The sequence below is a fragment of the Dipteris shenzhenensis genome, chromosome 6, assembly GCF_047967505.1.
Source record: "Dipteris shenzhenensis isolate YYH24624 ecotype China chromosome 6, Dip_SZ_1.0, whole genome shotgun sequence".
Lineage (NCBI taxonomy): Eukaryota > Viridiplantae > Streptophyta > Polypodiopsida > Gleicheniales > Dipteridaceae > Dipteris > Dipteris shenzhenensis.
This window is the reverse complement of record NC_141601.1, coordinates 28,256,962-28,274,312: the sequence shown is the minus strand read 5'-3', so window position 1 is coordinate 28,274,312 and position 17,351 is coordinate 28,256,962. Positions and strand designations below refer to the sequence as shown.

Genomic DNA, 17,351 nt, shown 5'->3' with positions numbered 1-17,351 from the left:
GAGAGAGAGAAGGAGAAGAAGAAGAAGAATATATTATCATCCTCTGAAGACCAAAAATCGGCCTATGGGACCTGAAACAATACAAAACCTTACATACATAAAGACTCCTCCCTCAAGGGGGAGGGTAATAAGAGAAACTACCTTTATGTCTAGGTGAGTTTCTATGCTTGAAAAGCTTAGATACAAATGTTCCTAAAGCTGAGGGTGATGCCTTATGTAGCAAATCAGCCAGTCTGTTATGTCCCTCAAGAAGAGAGCTGAACTTTTTCCTAATGTGTGCATAGTAAGGGCATATCATTACCATGTGTTCTTCTGTTTCTGGCATACCCTGGTCACATAATTGGCATATTCTGCTCTCTCTTGGCATGTCTTTCCATCCTCCTATTTCAATTTGCAGCTAGTGTGATCGGGTGCGAAGTGAAGCCAAAGCCCTCCACTTATGCATTGCCATAGGTGTGCAAATGTACTTCTGCGTGGCTGACTCCTCTGCCGTATAAGTGGGCCAATATTGGGGGTTGTTAAATGTGCAGTAGTACTCGAACTTATCTCTATTTTTAGCTATTTGCCATTTCCTGTGTAGTGCATTCAGCAGGTCACGATGAAAAGCATCTTCATCTACCTCCTCTGGTGAGTAGTTCAAATACTTCTCTACCTTCCACTTCCTAAACCAATTTCTCAGATCTAGTGCCCATCCACATGCCAAAATCTTGCTCTTGTTTGTCTTTTGCGGCTTTTGACTTTCTCCCCATGCCCTCTTTGGCAACCTTTCAGCATCCATGCCTTTGACCTTTGTAATGTATCTGAGTACCTTCTTTAAAGCATGTAACTCTATGGGTAAGCATCCTGTCTCTAGAAGTAGCAGAGAGTAGGGTGTAGTAGCCTTGATGCCAAGATGTCTCCTAATAAAAGATTTCTGCATTTTTTCCAAATCATTCCATTTCGAGGATGATATACTCCCACCCCACACCTCTGCTCCATAGAGCACTGTCTGTATCACATATGAAAATCATGTTTCATACATGCCATCTTCTTGTATTGCTATTACTGTAGTCATTTTCAAATTGGTAATACTTTCCCCATCCTGCATCAAGTCTCCGTTGCACACAGCTGCTCCATTTATTATTGGCTGGAATTTCAATGCCTAGGTATTTGAATGAGTGCACTGTATCAACTGGTTGACCCATGTATGAGATTGAGGGGGGGTTGCTTGGCTGTATAGTTTTGACTGTCATGAGTTTAGTTTTGGTAACATTAACAGCCAGCCCACTTTCCGAACAGAATATGCCGAGTATATCCATCATTTGTTGCATCTTGCTCTCACTATCAGTGAAAACAACCACATCATCTGCATAAAGAAGCAACCAAATCCCAAAACCTGCTAGGTTAAGACTGGACAATTCTCTTTTACATACTTCTTTGTGCACCAATTCCTCAAGTCTATCAATGCAATCCTTACATTTCAGCTGGCATTTTACTTTCTCATAAAGTCTAAAGACAACGAACCTTATCTCCTCGGGCACTTCTATGCATTGCATTCTCTCCCATAGCGTGTCTCTGGGCACTGTTTCAAATGCCTTTTTAAAGTCAATAAAACAACAAAAGAGTGGCTTCCCCTTGAGGTGGCTTTCCTCCATCAAAACTCGGAGGGTGACTAGGTGATCCACCGTAGAGTGTTTGGGCCTGAAACCCGCTTGTCCCACTGCCCTCTTCTTTTCCTTTTCTGCCCAAATACTCAACTTTGCCTCTACTATTGTACTATATAGCTTGGCTAGAGTGGAACATACCATAATGGTTCTATAGTTTGATAATTGATCGCGGTCACCCCTTGTACTTTTTCTCAATATACAAACGCCTCTTTTTGCGTATGAGAGCATGTAACTGTTTCTCAGCTGCTCTTCTCTCATCTCCCATTGGAATCCCCTTCAGTGCATTCCTAGCTGCCTTGTACTCAGCATCAAACCAGTCATTACAGGGTAGCCCTTTCTTACGCTCTTTACTGTTCTTTTTGTACCCCAAAACTGACTTGGCTGTGGTGAGAATAGCATTCTTCAGTTCTGCCCACCCAAAATTCGGTTTTCCCAGCAGGCATGCCTCTAAACTTTCAGCATACTCATCTTTTTCACCTCATTTATTCTATATCCACACTCAGCTGCTGTATGCTGCTCAGAAATTGCTGTGGCCAACAATATATTAAGCTCTAAATAGAGTGGTTTGTGATCTGAGTCAGGAGACTTCGGGCCAAGTGAGAAATTGTGGACAAGATTACAAGCTTCCACATGAATCAATGCATAGTCAATTACACTAGCCCCCCCGCTGGCAGGGAAACAAGTAGCGGAATTGGATTTTGGGAAAAGGGCTGTCCCATTTACCACCAACATGTGCATCCCATTCATCAAGTGCTCCAATGCTGTGCCATGTGTGTTCACCACTTTATCCTCCGAGCATCTACACCAACCAGGGTCAATGTCTATCTCCTGGTCCTTTATATATTCTTGCTGTGTAGGATATTGAAATTGTGAGTCTCCTATGCATGCATTTAAGTCACCAATAAGCATAACATTTCCTTGTTTGCTGAACATGGCAATATCTAAGCATAGGTCTCCAAATGGTTGGGATGGATCAACCTCATGTCTCTGGTAGAAGGGGGATTCTCTATGAGGGATGTAGCATCCTGCAATATACAATGGCGGATGGCTTGCTTTTACCATGATCCATATGAAGCGTTTGTGGATGTCATCTTTGACTATGGAGATCCTGTCATGTAAATGGTCTTTGTATATGCATGCTGCCTCTCCTTGCCCTCGTATACCTACTTGCTTTTGCCAGATGGAGTGCACCAAATAACCATTGATTTTAGAAATCCTGCGTATATCCCTTTCCCAAGTCTTTGCAAGAAAAATAATGTCTGCATCATGTAGCACTTCGTTCAATCTAGCCCCTTTATACCAAGGAAAGCCTCTACAATTCCAAAACATGATCTTCAGCTTCTTCTGGTGGGTCTCATAGGCCTCGTGTTCCTATAAAGCCTGTTCAGCTCCTTGCTCTTTTTTTTTGACTCGAGTCTCATACATACGTCTCCTTTCTTCTTGCTGCTTGGGGGTGCGGTCTTCTGTCACGTAGAAAGGTGTTCCCTTTAGATAAATCCTGCTGCTGTCCAAGATGATTTCCCTCTTGCGTGTGTCAAGCATTGTGCAAACAATTGCCCGATGGCTTGAATTTTCATCCCTCTTTCTTCCTACTCGGTGTGCCCCAAAGACCACAACCTCTTGCATGGCAAAAGAGAGAGAGAGAGAGAGAGAGAGTTTATTAAAGTCTGCTAAAGACCAATGGGTCTATGAGACTGAAGAAAAACTTGATACAATGAGCAGAAGGGTGGAGCTACTAAGCGAGCATCCTCACCCATGCTAGAAAACTGTGTAGACATAGTCAGTGATATCATCGTACATGTCCACCATCATCATATACAGCATCCTGGCATCATCGTCCTCATGTGGAGACACAGTCTAATGCAATACAATACAATAGGCATACAGAATGTCAAGATAGACCCAATGACGGACTAGGCAGTGTAAGCAAGAAGCCCATAAGGGATCGCTGTCTGCTATCTGGATGAGTAATCCATCGTGCCCTCCTGGTTGCTACCCAACGTCTAATGAGCGTCGTGTAACCTATATCGGCTGCACCCTTGGTCTGAAAATAAACAAGATGTCAGTTAGTGTGATCTGTGCGTCTATCCTCTGTAGGATGTGCCGCACCTCGGTCTCAGAGTCTATGCCTCTCCTGCTAACCGTGGCTAGTGTAGCAACTTGCTCTGCCTAGAAGAACTTTGGGATGGACCAGGGACGATCCCCTGCTCCTGTCTCCTTGATCTGATGAGACAATCTCTATGCCGGACAGCCTCGTGAATAAAAGCTGCCAGGCATCTCTGATCACGGTATAGGAGTCGTCTAGAGAGGCCCTCAAATCCATCTCTAAAAAGGCAATGGTATCGTCCACGAATCTCATAGTAGACAGGGCAATGGAAGAAAAAGTGCTCCTTTGACTCCACCTCATGGCACTCACAATGTGCAGATACAACTCTCCTTGGGTATCCCCTCTGCTCGATAGGGAGTCGGTGCGATGACACACGTAGTTGTCCTAGGGCAATCCTAAGTGAATGTGGTAGGAGGATCTAGGTGTACCCAGGTGGGATGATGAAACCCTCCGCTAAAATGTGCTAGCAGTGGTCCCGATAGTAATTGAGCTTCACAGGGAGCTTTGCCTGTGCTAGCCAGCACCTGAATGTGTGTAGCTATAGGAGATCCTCCTGGATGATTGGGTTGAATTCGTTGCCTTGGAACATGACAAATGGGCATCAATGATGTACTGGAAGAATGGCAGCCTGTCTATATGAAAACCCAATCTCTCAAACCACCCGCATGTGCGTGTGTACCAACATCTCTGATCACCCTGAGATGTTAATGCCATAGAAGATGTTAGTGCCAACCAAGGTAGCCTGGGTCGCCCTGTGGTACACGAGCCATACGCCTGCACGTGGTAGAGATAAGTGATAGTTTGGAATGCCGCATCTAACTACGGTGGAAATGGCCCGAACTCAACCTGAATGAATCTATAACCTCTCACTCGAGTCCACTCTGTGTGGTGGCATAGTTTCATTTACCAATTTGTTAGGCTCTTTTTTACTTTCTTTTTCTGAAGTCTCTTGATTGAGCTTCATCTGCACATGTGGCTTATATTTTCGAAACTTCTTACGTTGGGAACTATGGGGTAACTTTTCCACTGGTAAGGTGTTTCCCCATAAGGGTTCATTTGCTACGCATACTCCTTCTAGTCCCTCAGGGGACCATTCAAGAGGTGGTGGTTCAGATTTTGAGGGAGCTGGCTTTGCAAGATACAATTTGATGATGCTTGTTTGGACTCGTTCGAATTCATTGAAGTCTTCGGCCTTGGCTTTTCTGCCATTTTCTCCTTCAGCTTTCTTGCGGGATCTTCTGCTGTTATTCAACTTTGGAGGTTCAATTTTTGGAAGCTCGATTGCCATTAGGGCATGCAGAATAGCTAAGTCATTATCAAAGATTTAATCTGCAATTTCAGCATTCTCAGCCTCTGTTTCAAGGTCCCAAGGAAAATCTGAGTCATCATTGGTATTGGTATCTTCTTCAGGTTCATTATCCCACTCGAGGTCAGCCATAAAGAATGGCATCTCTAGATCGATTCGTTCTTCATGTGTGAGTGGAGGATCTACCTGTAGCACCTTAGCATCTATCTCTGAGAAGATGGGATCTAATGAATGGTAGTTGTCGATGGTTACTAATGTTTGTATCCAGTTATTGACATTGCTTTGTGAATCGCCCGCTATGGCATGCTCTTGTAAGGGAGCTGATTTGCTTGAGATTGTCGTTGAAGATGTGTCATCCAATGCTCTAGGCACAATTGGTTTTATAGCTCCTGTTTCCACATTCACCTTGACTGCGGTATCGTGATTCTCGATTGTCAGTCTATCACTTCCCCAGTCAGAGGACTGATGCTTCCCGTAACCAAAGACGTCCCAATAAGATTTAATAAAATTTTTTTGGAAGATCCAAGATTGTGAATTGAAGGAAAAAGCGGACTCTTGCGACCTTTGTGGATACGCCATTTACTATTCCCAAAAGTTTAGCTCGTGAATCATCGGCAAGGCGTATGTTGAAATTAGCCTTTTGCATTGGTGGGAGACCCCATTCTTCGTAGAGCTCCTTTAATAGGACATTTACACCTGCTCCACCATCCACTATGGCTTGGACTTCATTATATGCCTTGTGGATCAAAGGCACAATAATGTTGCGTATGTCATCTCTCTCACCCATCCGCACAAGGATATCTTCGATTTCGTTCATACGTGGAGAGGGATTTGCGAGTTCAATCCATCCTTTGAAACTCTCCGCTTCTTCAAGTTGACGTGGCGGTACATTATGTTATAGAGTCTGTTATTGGAACAAAGGCTCGAGTACAATATCAATACTTTGTGGGACGAAGTCATGGATTGGGTCTTGAGCTTGTTTCTGAGTCTCAAATTGAGCTTGTTTCTCAGTCTCAAATTGAGCTTGTTCCTTTTGTACCCATTGTTGAAGTGTCTGAAAACGAGCCTTCTCCACCTCTGCATTTGGGTATGGAGCTTCTTTTATTTGAGGCTCGGGAGTTGATGTAGACGAGCTTGGCTGCTCATTGCTTGGCGGAGGTGAAGGCACTTGTGCTTTCTTTTTAAGAAGTCGCTTTGGTTGGATTGGAATGTTAGGATCCTTGGTGGCCACTTTCTGTTGGCGTGTAAATACAATGGCTAACATGCACGAGTCTTGGATGCAGAGGAGAAAGGCTCGGTAACCAAAGTCAAACCCAATCTATGGATTTGGCTGATAAGGCCTTGTTCTGTAGACCTTTATCATCAAAGTCTTGAAAGAATCACAATTCTCCATACAAAGACAGTTTTACATGCTGCCCTAACATTGATATTCTAGAGCCATTTTTGCCATTGTAAGAAGAAATCCCACGGATCTATCTGATGCTGGACAAGTCAAAAATTGAAGGAGAGGTCACATACCACATAGAACCTGATTAAGAACCTAAGCTTTAATTGCAAAATCTATACTACAAAGACTGAACTGGGGTAAAGTCTTGCAAGAGAGAGACATCTGTTGAGATGACTACCTCTCTGAGTCAGCAAACCAAGAAATCTGTTCATCTTGCTTTTGTCACACTGTTCCCACAGTGTTTCAACTTATCACAAACTTTTGTTTGCTGTGGTTATGACTACACCCAACGCCAAACTACCAGGATCCCAGCGCATGTACCACTTGATCTAGAGCAAGAGCTCTAGAACGCATGATGACTATTACTCTCTTGCTGACTGAGAAATCAGTTAAGGTTTTGCTTATATAAACAATCTCAATTGACAGTAACATAAATCCAAGCTTGTAAAACTTGACTCAATAGATATCTAGGGTGAATTACAAAGTCGAATGGCAAATTTTGGTAGAAGCGAACGGTCACTATTGGTTTGGGTAATGCTGTTTGACTTGCGATTAGTGACAAAGTTGTTCCAGTGATTCAGGGCATAAAGTCCCGCAATCAAGATAAATCTTGTATAGAGCCAAGTAGAAATGTGCGAGTGAAAGAGCTTCAAGTGGTATCTCTTTCTCCACTCCTTGAATAAGATAGTTTTACTTGGGATTTTTTATCTTCATGTTTTATGAAAAGCTTCCTGCTAGCTTTCATTGTCTGTGCACTACCACCTGTACCTGCAAAATCAAGCTTCACCTCAACATACAAAGAAAACTCACCTACCCACAATCTGCTTTTGGAGTTTATTCAAAATTCACCACCAACTAACTGGAAGTTAAAGGGTTCAAAGCTTTCTTCCCTTTTCAAAAAAGAAGAATATCATCAATGACAAAAGAAAAATACAACTGCTCACACCAAGAATTGATTCAGTTCCATTGTAGCTCTCATGACAAGTATCTTCTCTAACATCATTAAGACTACTCCCTCTCCAAGTCAACAAACCAAGATACTGTTCAGCAAACCATAGAAACCGAACCGGAACGTGTGGAACTCACCACCCAACCATAAAGACTTCACCCCCAAGCATTGGACCTCATAGAAAAGATCCAAGTCCTAACCTTACCTCAGTAGACCTTTGCATCGCATACCATCAAACTAGCTTGCTAGCCACTGCCATGCCATTACCAGGATCCATTGCCCATATATGATGATTGTGTCCCAACACAGCCCACAGCCTCAAACTACTAAATATAGCACATGGTCTCCATTTCCTTCTAGACCTGCTTCCAGATGTATACACTCCTGCTAGGAGTGTCTTATACAAAATACAACCACGTTTCACTGACCTAGAAATCTTGAAAAGGTCGCCCATGTTTATACACTCTTGCTAAGATTGTCTTATACAAAATACAACCATGTTTCACTAACCTAGAAATCTTGAAAAGGTCGCCCATGTTTTCACCAACCAAGACCCTATAGTAGAGCTAGAATAGAGGCTGGAAACCTACCCACTTATACTGAAATCAAGGTGAAGCAAAGTGCCCTCCAAGGAGGCGTCCACTACACTCCATCATAGGCCCTACCGAAATTGAGGAGTGACAGCTGTCAGCGTGTCACCTGAGAAAATTGACAAAAAGTACAAATGTTGTCCAAGATGCTATGAACCTAGACAAAACCTGCCTATGCACAATGGATAATGTCAAGGATGCATGTTTCACTTGCAGAGCTACTAGCCCTTTGGCCAGAATATTTGTACCAATCAGTATGGTGAATGGTGAGATAAAAGAGTTTAGAACAAGACCACAAGCAATAGTTTATATAAGGATATGGACTCCCTCTATCATATCTAACAACTAGGCATGTAACATGTTCTCTTTGCAGTCCCACTCCATGGGATCAGGTTCTTGCCTTTGCTTGTCGAGAAGGCACCTTGGACAAGAAAATAGATGTTAAAAGGTTCTAGGGTAGTAGGCCTGATCTATAGGAAGGAGAGGCTACTAGGACAAGCATATTTATCGCATAGAAGTAAATCTAGACAATGTAGAAGCCCAGCCCCTGACTACATTTTCTTGTAGGGCAGTCATTTGGCATGCTACTTCTTGCACAATCTCTTTATTTAACAATTCTCATCGGTTTATGATGCAAAATTGGTTGACATCTAGAACATAACCTCTCAAAGAAACTGCTGTCAACATGCCAATCAGCTCCTTCAAGTTTGAGAGCACAAAGATCAAAAAGAACAATTGGAAAATTGGACCGTTCTCCTCTGCCCATGTTACAAAAATTACCATTTAGTCAAAATAAATGGTCCAACTCTAACTTTGACAAATAAGCTTCTCAAAACATGAAGGCTTGCCTGCAGGCAAGGTTTTTGAGAGAATAAACCCTTTGAAAACGCATCTGCCTGCCGCTTACAGTACATTCACCCGTCAAGGTATTTACACAAGTGTGAAGGATCATTTGCAGCAATTCCATGCTTTATGGAATAAGTCAAACATGAAAGATAGAAAGCAACATACATCATTTGGCTCCTCGAAAACCTTGAGCTCCTTATAAATTAAGCTTGACATGGCTTTCACATAGCCCTCCCTTTGATACCAAGAAGGAATGACAGCATGCGGCATATTCGCAAGGTATTCATCGTCCCTGGGAGATCAGGTAAAACTTGCGCCATCAATGAATGATGTGCTTTTATAAACATCTTCAGGAACTTTTACATTGGAAAGATCTTTTTAACTGTCTATAACATAATAGTAGTGCATAAATCACCTAGAAATTACCTGAAAATTTCTTCTAAAAGTCGCAGACTCGAGCCACTTGTTGAGATTGAAAACTGGGGATAAAGAGGTAGGACCACAAGCCTTGTGATATGATCTTCTTTTATCTGGAAAATAAAAAAAGGCTTCGCATGTAGAAACATATAACTGCACCATCAAATTGGCGTCTAACAATAATAAGGTTCTAATGACTATTAATTAACGAAATAATCATTTCTCTTGTCATGACACTCCCTCCTGCTTGAATGAGCAGAAGTATACGCCAGTGGGCTGGTAATTTCAGCTCTACGCTCTGGATCCTTCTTCCGGATATAAAGCTGCTGAAATCTGAAATGGACCATAAAACTTCGGTGCTAACTTGACATGTTTTGAACTTCCTCTCATTGACTTTTACTAAATTCGCCTTGGCAATCTTAGCCAAGAGAATGGGACACTTATGCCGTACGTGCCCTAGCTTATGTTTCTTAAACCCGAAACATTTTTCTTCCTTAATCAACTTCCTCTTCCCTTCGTCCATCATAGAAGGAAATGGCACCCATCGAAGACGTGATTGGTTGTTCACATTCCTTACAAGAGTTTTATCCTTCCCTTTATTATTCTTAAACCGGTTTGGTTTCCTAAAAGTGGGTATATTGTTGGTCTTAGATGATGACCCACCCTCCTTATTGAAGGGTTTACGAGGATTCAATTTCCTCTCAGTTATTTCAGCCAGCTTAGTGAGGTCCTTAAGCATGGTCAGGTTAAACATTTCAACCTCGTACCTTACTTTTGGGCTTAAGGCTGCTAAATACTTCTTTCTCCTATCTTCCTCACTCTTTTCGGATAACTCTAGAGAGAGTTTCCAAAATCTGGCTGTAAAATATGCATTACTCTCATTATCGAACTGCCTAAATCTCTCCCAATGAAAGGTTAGGTTCTCTTCATGCCTCGGTGGCATGAAAGTGGCTTTCAGTTGCTCCACGAACTTAGCCCATTCATGAATAGGCTCTTTTCCTGTTTGTGACAAAGACCACCACATTAGAGCATCCTTTTGCATATGCAATGTGGCAAGACCAAGCTTCTCTTGCTCGGTCTTGTCTTGATGGGCAAAGTATAGCTCAAAATGGCGAATCCAATTGAGGATTTTGTCAGCCTACTTTACCCCCAAAATATTTGGGGAACTCAATTCTCTCTCGCAGTTGGAATTTGGACCTCTTAGAAGGGGTACTCAACTCTTCATCCCCAAAGTTTAAAGTCCTCTTAGTCCCTAATCTTGTCATAATGGACTGCTTAATCATATTGCTAAGCTAGAAAATCAGCTTATCAACAGGAGTCTCCTCTCTTCCTCTTGCACTTGGATTATAATCCATGTGTGCTGGGTTTTGAGTTGAAGGCGTAAACTCATCACCTTGTTCTTGGCTAGTCTCATTTCTTCTTTCATTACGAAAGGAGAACTCCATATCAAGAGGTTTTTGAAGGAGAGACTGCTGTAAATCTATTTGTGGGTTATCATACTCAAGATGTGTGTAACTTTCACCTAATCCATCCTCTTCAGGAAGGGGTGAAGGTGTTCTTTCTCTCTCTCCTTGGGGTAATGGAGGAAAAGGAATAAGTTCATTGTTACAAGAGGATTACAAGAGAGAAAATGACTTGCTGTAATTTCAAAATAGGGGTTTATTTTACAGCAAAAGTCAAGTGTTATAGAGTTGATGGTAATTATCCGACTCCCGCTTCGTTTGTGTTGAGAAGACACTTAAAATGACCTCTTCTTCCTTCTCTTTTAAGCTTTTCTTCTTGTATTTCTGCTGTAAACTGGTACGCTCGTTTGGGCTACTTGTTTTGAGCAAATTGGAGCTCTAGATACCGTTATAGGGGGTGCTTGATGGGTGGATCACCCCCTTAAAATCTTGTTTCGATCCGACTTTCTGTTGGAGAGAACGGGGGGTCTCTTTTCCTCACGGTTAAAGGATTTTAAGGGTACATTCACACGGGGGGGGGGGGGCCGGGGGCGGAGGGGTCACCCCGTTAGCACACCCCGTTTACCGTTCAAGACCAGAAATTTTCAAAAAAATCCCTTGTTTCAGAACCTCAACAATTCACGGTCGAGCGCAACCCGAAAAGTGCACGGTGTTGTCCACTGAACATACATGTCGTCAAGGTTCCCTCGTCAAATTTCATTGTCTCATGATCCCTGCCCACGCCTCCTCCTACGGCTTCCGTGCCTACTCCCGTCGTCCTTCTCTCCCGTCGTCCACGGTTGTCACGGACCGTGCCTTCCTCCCACTAGAGCTTCCGTCGCGTCCGCCACAATTCTAAGCGTTGCTCTCTCACCCTCTTCTCGTCCCGATCGTGGACCGTCGCTGCTCTAATACCAAATGTGAAAAACCAGACTTTTCAAGAATGCAAATGTGTGCAATGCATGCAGAATTTGAATGCCAATTGGCCCTACAATGGGAAAGAGTGCCCTCGTGAGAGCACTTGTTTCTATTTCGACCTACATGCAAGGTGGGAGAGAGATGGCGGATGAATGCAATGTGGTAGAGAGAATGCTGTGTGAGATTGACAATGAAAGAGTGATACCCTTGCATTAATGTCCTTTAAGATCACTCAAGTTCCATCTTCCCATTTACACCTACCCTTATCCTATGACCCATGCACCTACCATTCAACGCACTCTAATGCACTCTCCCTTTCCTAGTGCCCTTAGGACCTAGACACGTGTGTGCACATCTTTATTATACTCATTGGCCAATGTTACATAGTTTTGGCGGTACTATTTACACCGCTTGATCGATCATAAATACAAACATATAACCGCACCATCAAATTGGCGCCTAACAATAATAAGGTTCTAATGACTATTGATTAACTAAATAATCATTTCTCTTGTCATGACATGGACCACCCCCAAGATAAAGATTAAGACCATCATCTAAACCTAGTCCTCAATCAAGGTGAACAAGCTAAAGAACAAGTAGGTATGATTAACTCTTGTGTTGGCGCTGGGATGGAGAATTTTGTGATGGAGAGGCCAAGGCCCCTAGGGATCCCATGAGGTAGTGAACTACATTCATGTCTCGTCCATGTGGAAAACAAGTGAGCCCACCAAAAGAAGGTCATATTGTAGATAATGAGGTCATGTACCCTGCCCATATCCATGAAAGAGTGTCCATATGAAGCAACTGGGGGCTCTCTTGTTTGCAGAACCTCCGAAAATACCTACCTCATCTAGATCAATGTCAAGTATCGACATGGTCTACAATCCTGGAGTTGAAGTCCCCAAGAAGGAGAACTTTCCTAAGCTTGAGAAGTCCATGATATCCATACAAAGCTGTGGATGGCGACATCTCTTCCTCCTCTTGGAGCTGTCTCTGGGGGAAAGAAGCAAACTGCGATGAAAGTCTAGCTAAGATATGCCCGGAATATAGATCCATACGAATCTATTGTGTAAATCACGTAGCTCCACAGAGACCATCCTAGTGAGAGACAATCGCTATAGAACTACAACTCTACCCGATCCTCGTATCCCACTTGTCTCTCTATCCTCTTCACAATAGGCCGAATCCCACCTATATCACAGATAAATGGTAGTGGACAAGAGAACCTCTTGTCCTATGTATAATCCAAGTTCCCTAGCTTTGAACACAAGATGCATTACAGTTCTAAACGGTGCAAGTTAGAGTCTCGATCCTCTGAGACTCATAGACTCCGCCTCCTAGGGAGGTGTGCTAACTATCATCCTCTTGAGACCAGTCAAGAATCAGTCCTCCTGTATCACTGCTTAATTTCTCTCCTTACAAGCGACAGCCTATTGCTGTAAAAGGGTCCGTTTCTCATATCTATATGGGATTGAGATCCTCATCCTAATGGATTTATGGACGATCCTGGAGAGTTGTGCTTGCATAATGCCACCAGCCAAGCCTAGGTATCTCTAAAGTGGCCGGTCTCTGTTGCATCCTATGCGCTAGACCTCCTCAATGCCATGCTCATGTACCCCTAGAATGGAGGTCACAACACTGGTGGCATCTGTGACAATGGAGAAAGTGCAGGGAATGTCACAAATTCTGATGTTGAGAGCCTTACTAGCTATCAGGTGTTGCTCAAGTAAGGTGTCTGGGGTGTTGCGAGATGGTGATTGTGCACCCAGCTATCACTGCCACCTATGCCTAGCACTGGTGCATGTGACACTCTCTAATGCTGCTCAAGAATGGTGGCCAAAACAATGCCTTCACACACTCCTGTTTCGCAACATCCCACCACTTGGAACTCTCCTCAATGGCCGACTACATGGTAGCTATCTGTGCCTCCACTACTGGCCCATTGCTCGGGGCTGTCGCCACCTGATGGAATACGTCAACAAGCTCCTTACAGTCTGTGAGCTGAGGCTGTAGATATATCTATCCTGCTCACCCTCTCGTGCACAAAGGTGGTGAACCTCTACGAGAATCTGCTCCTAGGAGTGTATGGGGGGTGAAATCTATTGTGGCTAATACGAATACAGTAAGGAAGCTGGTGAGTGAGGGAGATAGGAGATAGGGGCAGAGGAGCATGAGTGATGTTGCTGATGCTGCTGCCGTGACTTTGTGCTTTTGCATGGTGGTACTATCCATCTAAACTCTGCTAGATGTTTTTCGGCTGTCGAGTATCTTCGATTCTCCTGTTGTCTTTTTTCATGTTGTTTAGGCTGCTGGTTTCTCTTTTTGTTTCTCTCTTCCCTTTTGTCATGCTGTCCCATTCTCAACCTCTCTACGTTTTCCATTCTTTTTGCAGGTTCTTCCCGAGTTTCACAATGGGGCCAAGGGCACAATGACCTCCATATCCTTCACACCAGCAAACAAGGAACGAAAGGGCAGTAATGCTGTGGCGTAGCGGGGGATAGGCTGTAGAGAGTGGGGGGAAGTGGAGGGAGGGGGAGGGGCTGCTGGGATCCGGGAGCTAGAGGGGGAGTGAGCTACGAGGGGCTCAGTAAGGAAAAGGGAAATGCAAAGGGGGAGGTGGGGAATGCAGAGGCACAAATGGAGGGGCCGAAGAGGCAGAAATGGATGGGCTAAAGCAGCAGGCTGAAGCGCCGAGGCTGGCTCGCGATGGAGGGAGCAGAGGCACAGATGGAGGGGCTGAGGTGCAGATGGATGAGGCAGAATGGGGGAGAAGCAGAGGCACAGTGGAGTGGCTGAGCAGGCACGACGGAGGGAGGTACAATGGAGGAGAGCAGGGCGGGCAGGGAGAGCAGGGAAATCTGGGAATATAGCAGGGGAGGAAGGTGGCACACGTTGCAAAAGAATGGAGAGAGAGAGAGAGAGAGAAGGGGAACGCCGGAGCGGGGGAGTGTCATGGGTGGAAGGGTGCACAAAATAAGCCAAACTTTAAGATAAATGTTTCAAGACTCTTGATTTATATGAAAGAGGTCAAAGCAATAAAGAAAATACCAAGATTCTTGATGCATCCTAAAAAGATTGCACCATCCAGCATGATCTTTTTTTAAGGAGAAAATTGCAGGTGTATTTTGTATTATATGAAGTAGCCAAAATTACATCTGTTGCTGACCAGAAAAACCCCAACATGGGTATGTATGACTCCCACATGGGCACATCTAACATGCTTCTTTCTTCCAAAAACTTTTTGACCCGAATGCAACCATACTTTCCAATTTCCATACCTGTTGTATTGCCTCTTCTGTGAATGGGTGCCAGTACCGCATGCCAACATAGACTTTTGCTTGTACACTTCTTACTTCTAGAGCCTCTCTTAGAGCATTGGCCTACATAATATACACATAAGACACATAATCTATGAAGACGAAAGCACAACCAAAATTTATTTCATGCACAAATTCTTCTCATGGCAATGCACCACATAGCATATACAATTCAATAGATAACAAGATTTCAGGAAAAATAAATATTTAAGGCATCTTACATAAATACTTCAAATTTAGCTTTAAAGTAATCCTAATAGATAATAAGATGGACTGCTGCTAGCAATCAGTCACTTAAAGATGTTTTTTGTTCCCTAGAGAAAAGAACTTCGTATTAATGCAAATGTTCCAAGCAGTGATGCTGAACGCCATCTCCCAAACATTGCCCTCTAGGGAAGAAACAAGAAGCTTTGTGTACTAAGTGCCTTTTGACTACTCATAGCATTTCTAGTTTATTATCATATCAATTTCCACTACATTACATATCAACATGACCTACGAGACTGTGGATGCGGTGACACCCCATATCCAATTGGCAAAGAGAGCAAAGAAGGCATGGAAGATCTTGAAGGATCTCTATGAAACGAAAAACAAAGGGAGAATCATCTAATTGAGCACCATGATAATGGGAGGGAAAGAGTCAGCTCATGACTTCCTTGAAAAGGTGATTATTCTCAAGAATCAGTTAGCAGCAATTGCTCACAAGGTGGACAGCAACAAGTTGGCAATGTTTCTAGGCAGTAAGCTTCCGAGAATTGGTGACAACTCTCACAGCGGGAGAACGGTCAAAGGCCATTACTTCTGAGAAGCAGGTCCATTCTCCAGAAGGAGGCACAAATGAATTGCAATGGAGCAATGCCGATGAGAAGGCCCGTATGGTCGAGGGGAATCCTCGCAAAGGTAAGCCCCCAAAAAAGGAGGATGCCAAGGATTCAAAACATCAGGGTGTTATGCTCAAGCTGAGATAACCTGACCTCGGAAGGGTCGGCGAACATTTTCCTTTAGAGGACCAATTGTCGTATTTAATTTAAAGCACTTCAAGTATATGGTTAAAGGAATTAATGTCAAGGTCCTCGGTGAGAGCGAATTGGCACTTACTAGGCCAAGCGGAATTAAGTGATACTCCAAAAGAGGGGTAAATGGTACACCTAAGGATGGCCCCTGAAATATGACATTCTGCATGTAGAACCATCTAGGGAGTTGTGGGCTTTGTGTACAGCACGCAGGAGAATTAACGTATGATTTAGAATCGAGCTTGTTGACACAGAGATTGGATGGGGGGTAAATGGTACACCTAAGCGGAATTAAGTGATACTCCAAAAGAGGGGTAAATGGTACACCTAAGGATGGCCCCTGAAATATGACATTCGGCATGTAGAACCATCTAGGGAGTTGTGGGCTTTGTGTACAGCACGCAGGAGAATTAACGTATGATTTAGAATCGAGCTTGTTGACACAGAGATTGGATGGGGGGTTAAATGGTACACCTAAGGATGGCCCCAGAATATGACATTTGGCATGTAGAACCATCTAGGGAGTTGTGGGCTTTGTGTACAGCACGCAAGAGAATTAACGTATGATTTAGAATCGAGCTTGTTGACACAGAGATTGGATGGGAAGATTAACTAAGTAACATCACCCATGATTGTAAGGAGAAATCGTGTTATGCGTATCATTTTGGTAGATGGTTACGTTGTTCGTATCAGTTGGTATCAGAGCAAGAAGTTGAGGGAATTGTGTTGGGCTTGCCTTGGTCTATCGTCCGGGTATATATCCTCAAAAATTTATGCGGTTCTTTACGTGTCACAATCCAGCTGCAGAATTGGGAGTGGAAGGCAGCCTTGTGTTGCTGGGTGTTTGTGAATCGTTTGCTTTGGAGAGCTTGGCTGTCACAAGGTGACGAAATTGGCCTCGGGAAACCTAGGAATCTACGTAGCAGGAGTGTCCACTTGTTGGGTGACAAAGGGATCTTGGAGGTGGAGCTTTGTGGTCACGATTGATTTGTGGTATATACCACGCGGATTTGTGGTATATACCACGGGCGATAGAAGAATAGGGTGTTGTAGCAAGCCTTTGTAATTGTTACTATACACGATTCAAGGGGCAGCTTCACGATGGATTTTTTGCCAAGGGAGATAGTATGCATAGGCGCACGATAACTTACGCAAAGAATTTCACTGGTGGTTGTTGGAATGTGCTGGATGGTATATGCTGGCTACGTGTTGTCCAAGGACCATTTTGCTAACAAGCTTCAAGGAAATCAGCAAGAAGTTTTGATTTGGGAAATTCCGTGGATGATCCGTCGATCATCGACGGAATCCCTTTTTTTCCAGTCCATATATTGATAGAACTAGACAGAAAAC

At 43.5% G+C, this 17,351-nt stretch overlaps 1 protein-coding gene across 1 annotated transcript in view; it reads right to left on the bottom strand.

The window, feature by feature from the left end:
- The window catches only part of LOC147901010 (ferrochelatase-2, chloroplastic-like), a 39,137-nt gene that overhangs the window by 7,099 nt on the left and 14,687 nt on the right, over positions 1 to 17,351 (bottom strand). Inside the window, exons 5-7 of the mRNA XM_087375914.1 lie at positions 14,950 to 15,051; positions 9,318 to 9,421; positions 9,057 to 9,183 (exon numbers count right to left, since the gene is read on the bottom strand). Coding sequence (XP_087232040.1) covers positions 9,057 to 9,183; positions 9,318 to 9,421; positions 14,950 to 15,051 — 333 coding nt within the window. The remainder of the gene's footprint in view (positions 1 to 9,056; positions 9,184 to 9,317; positions 9,422 to 14,949; positions 15,052 to 17,351) is intronic.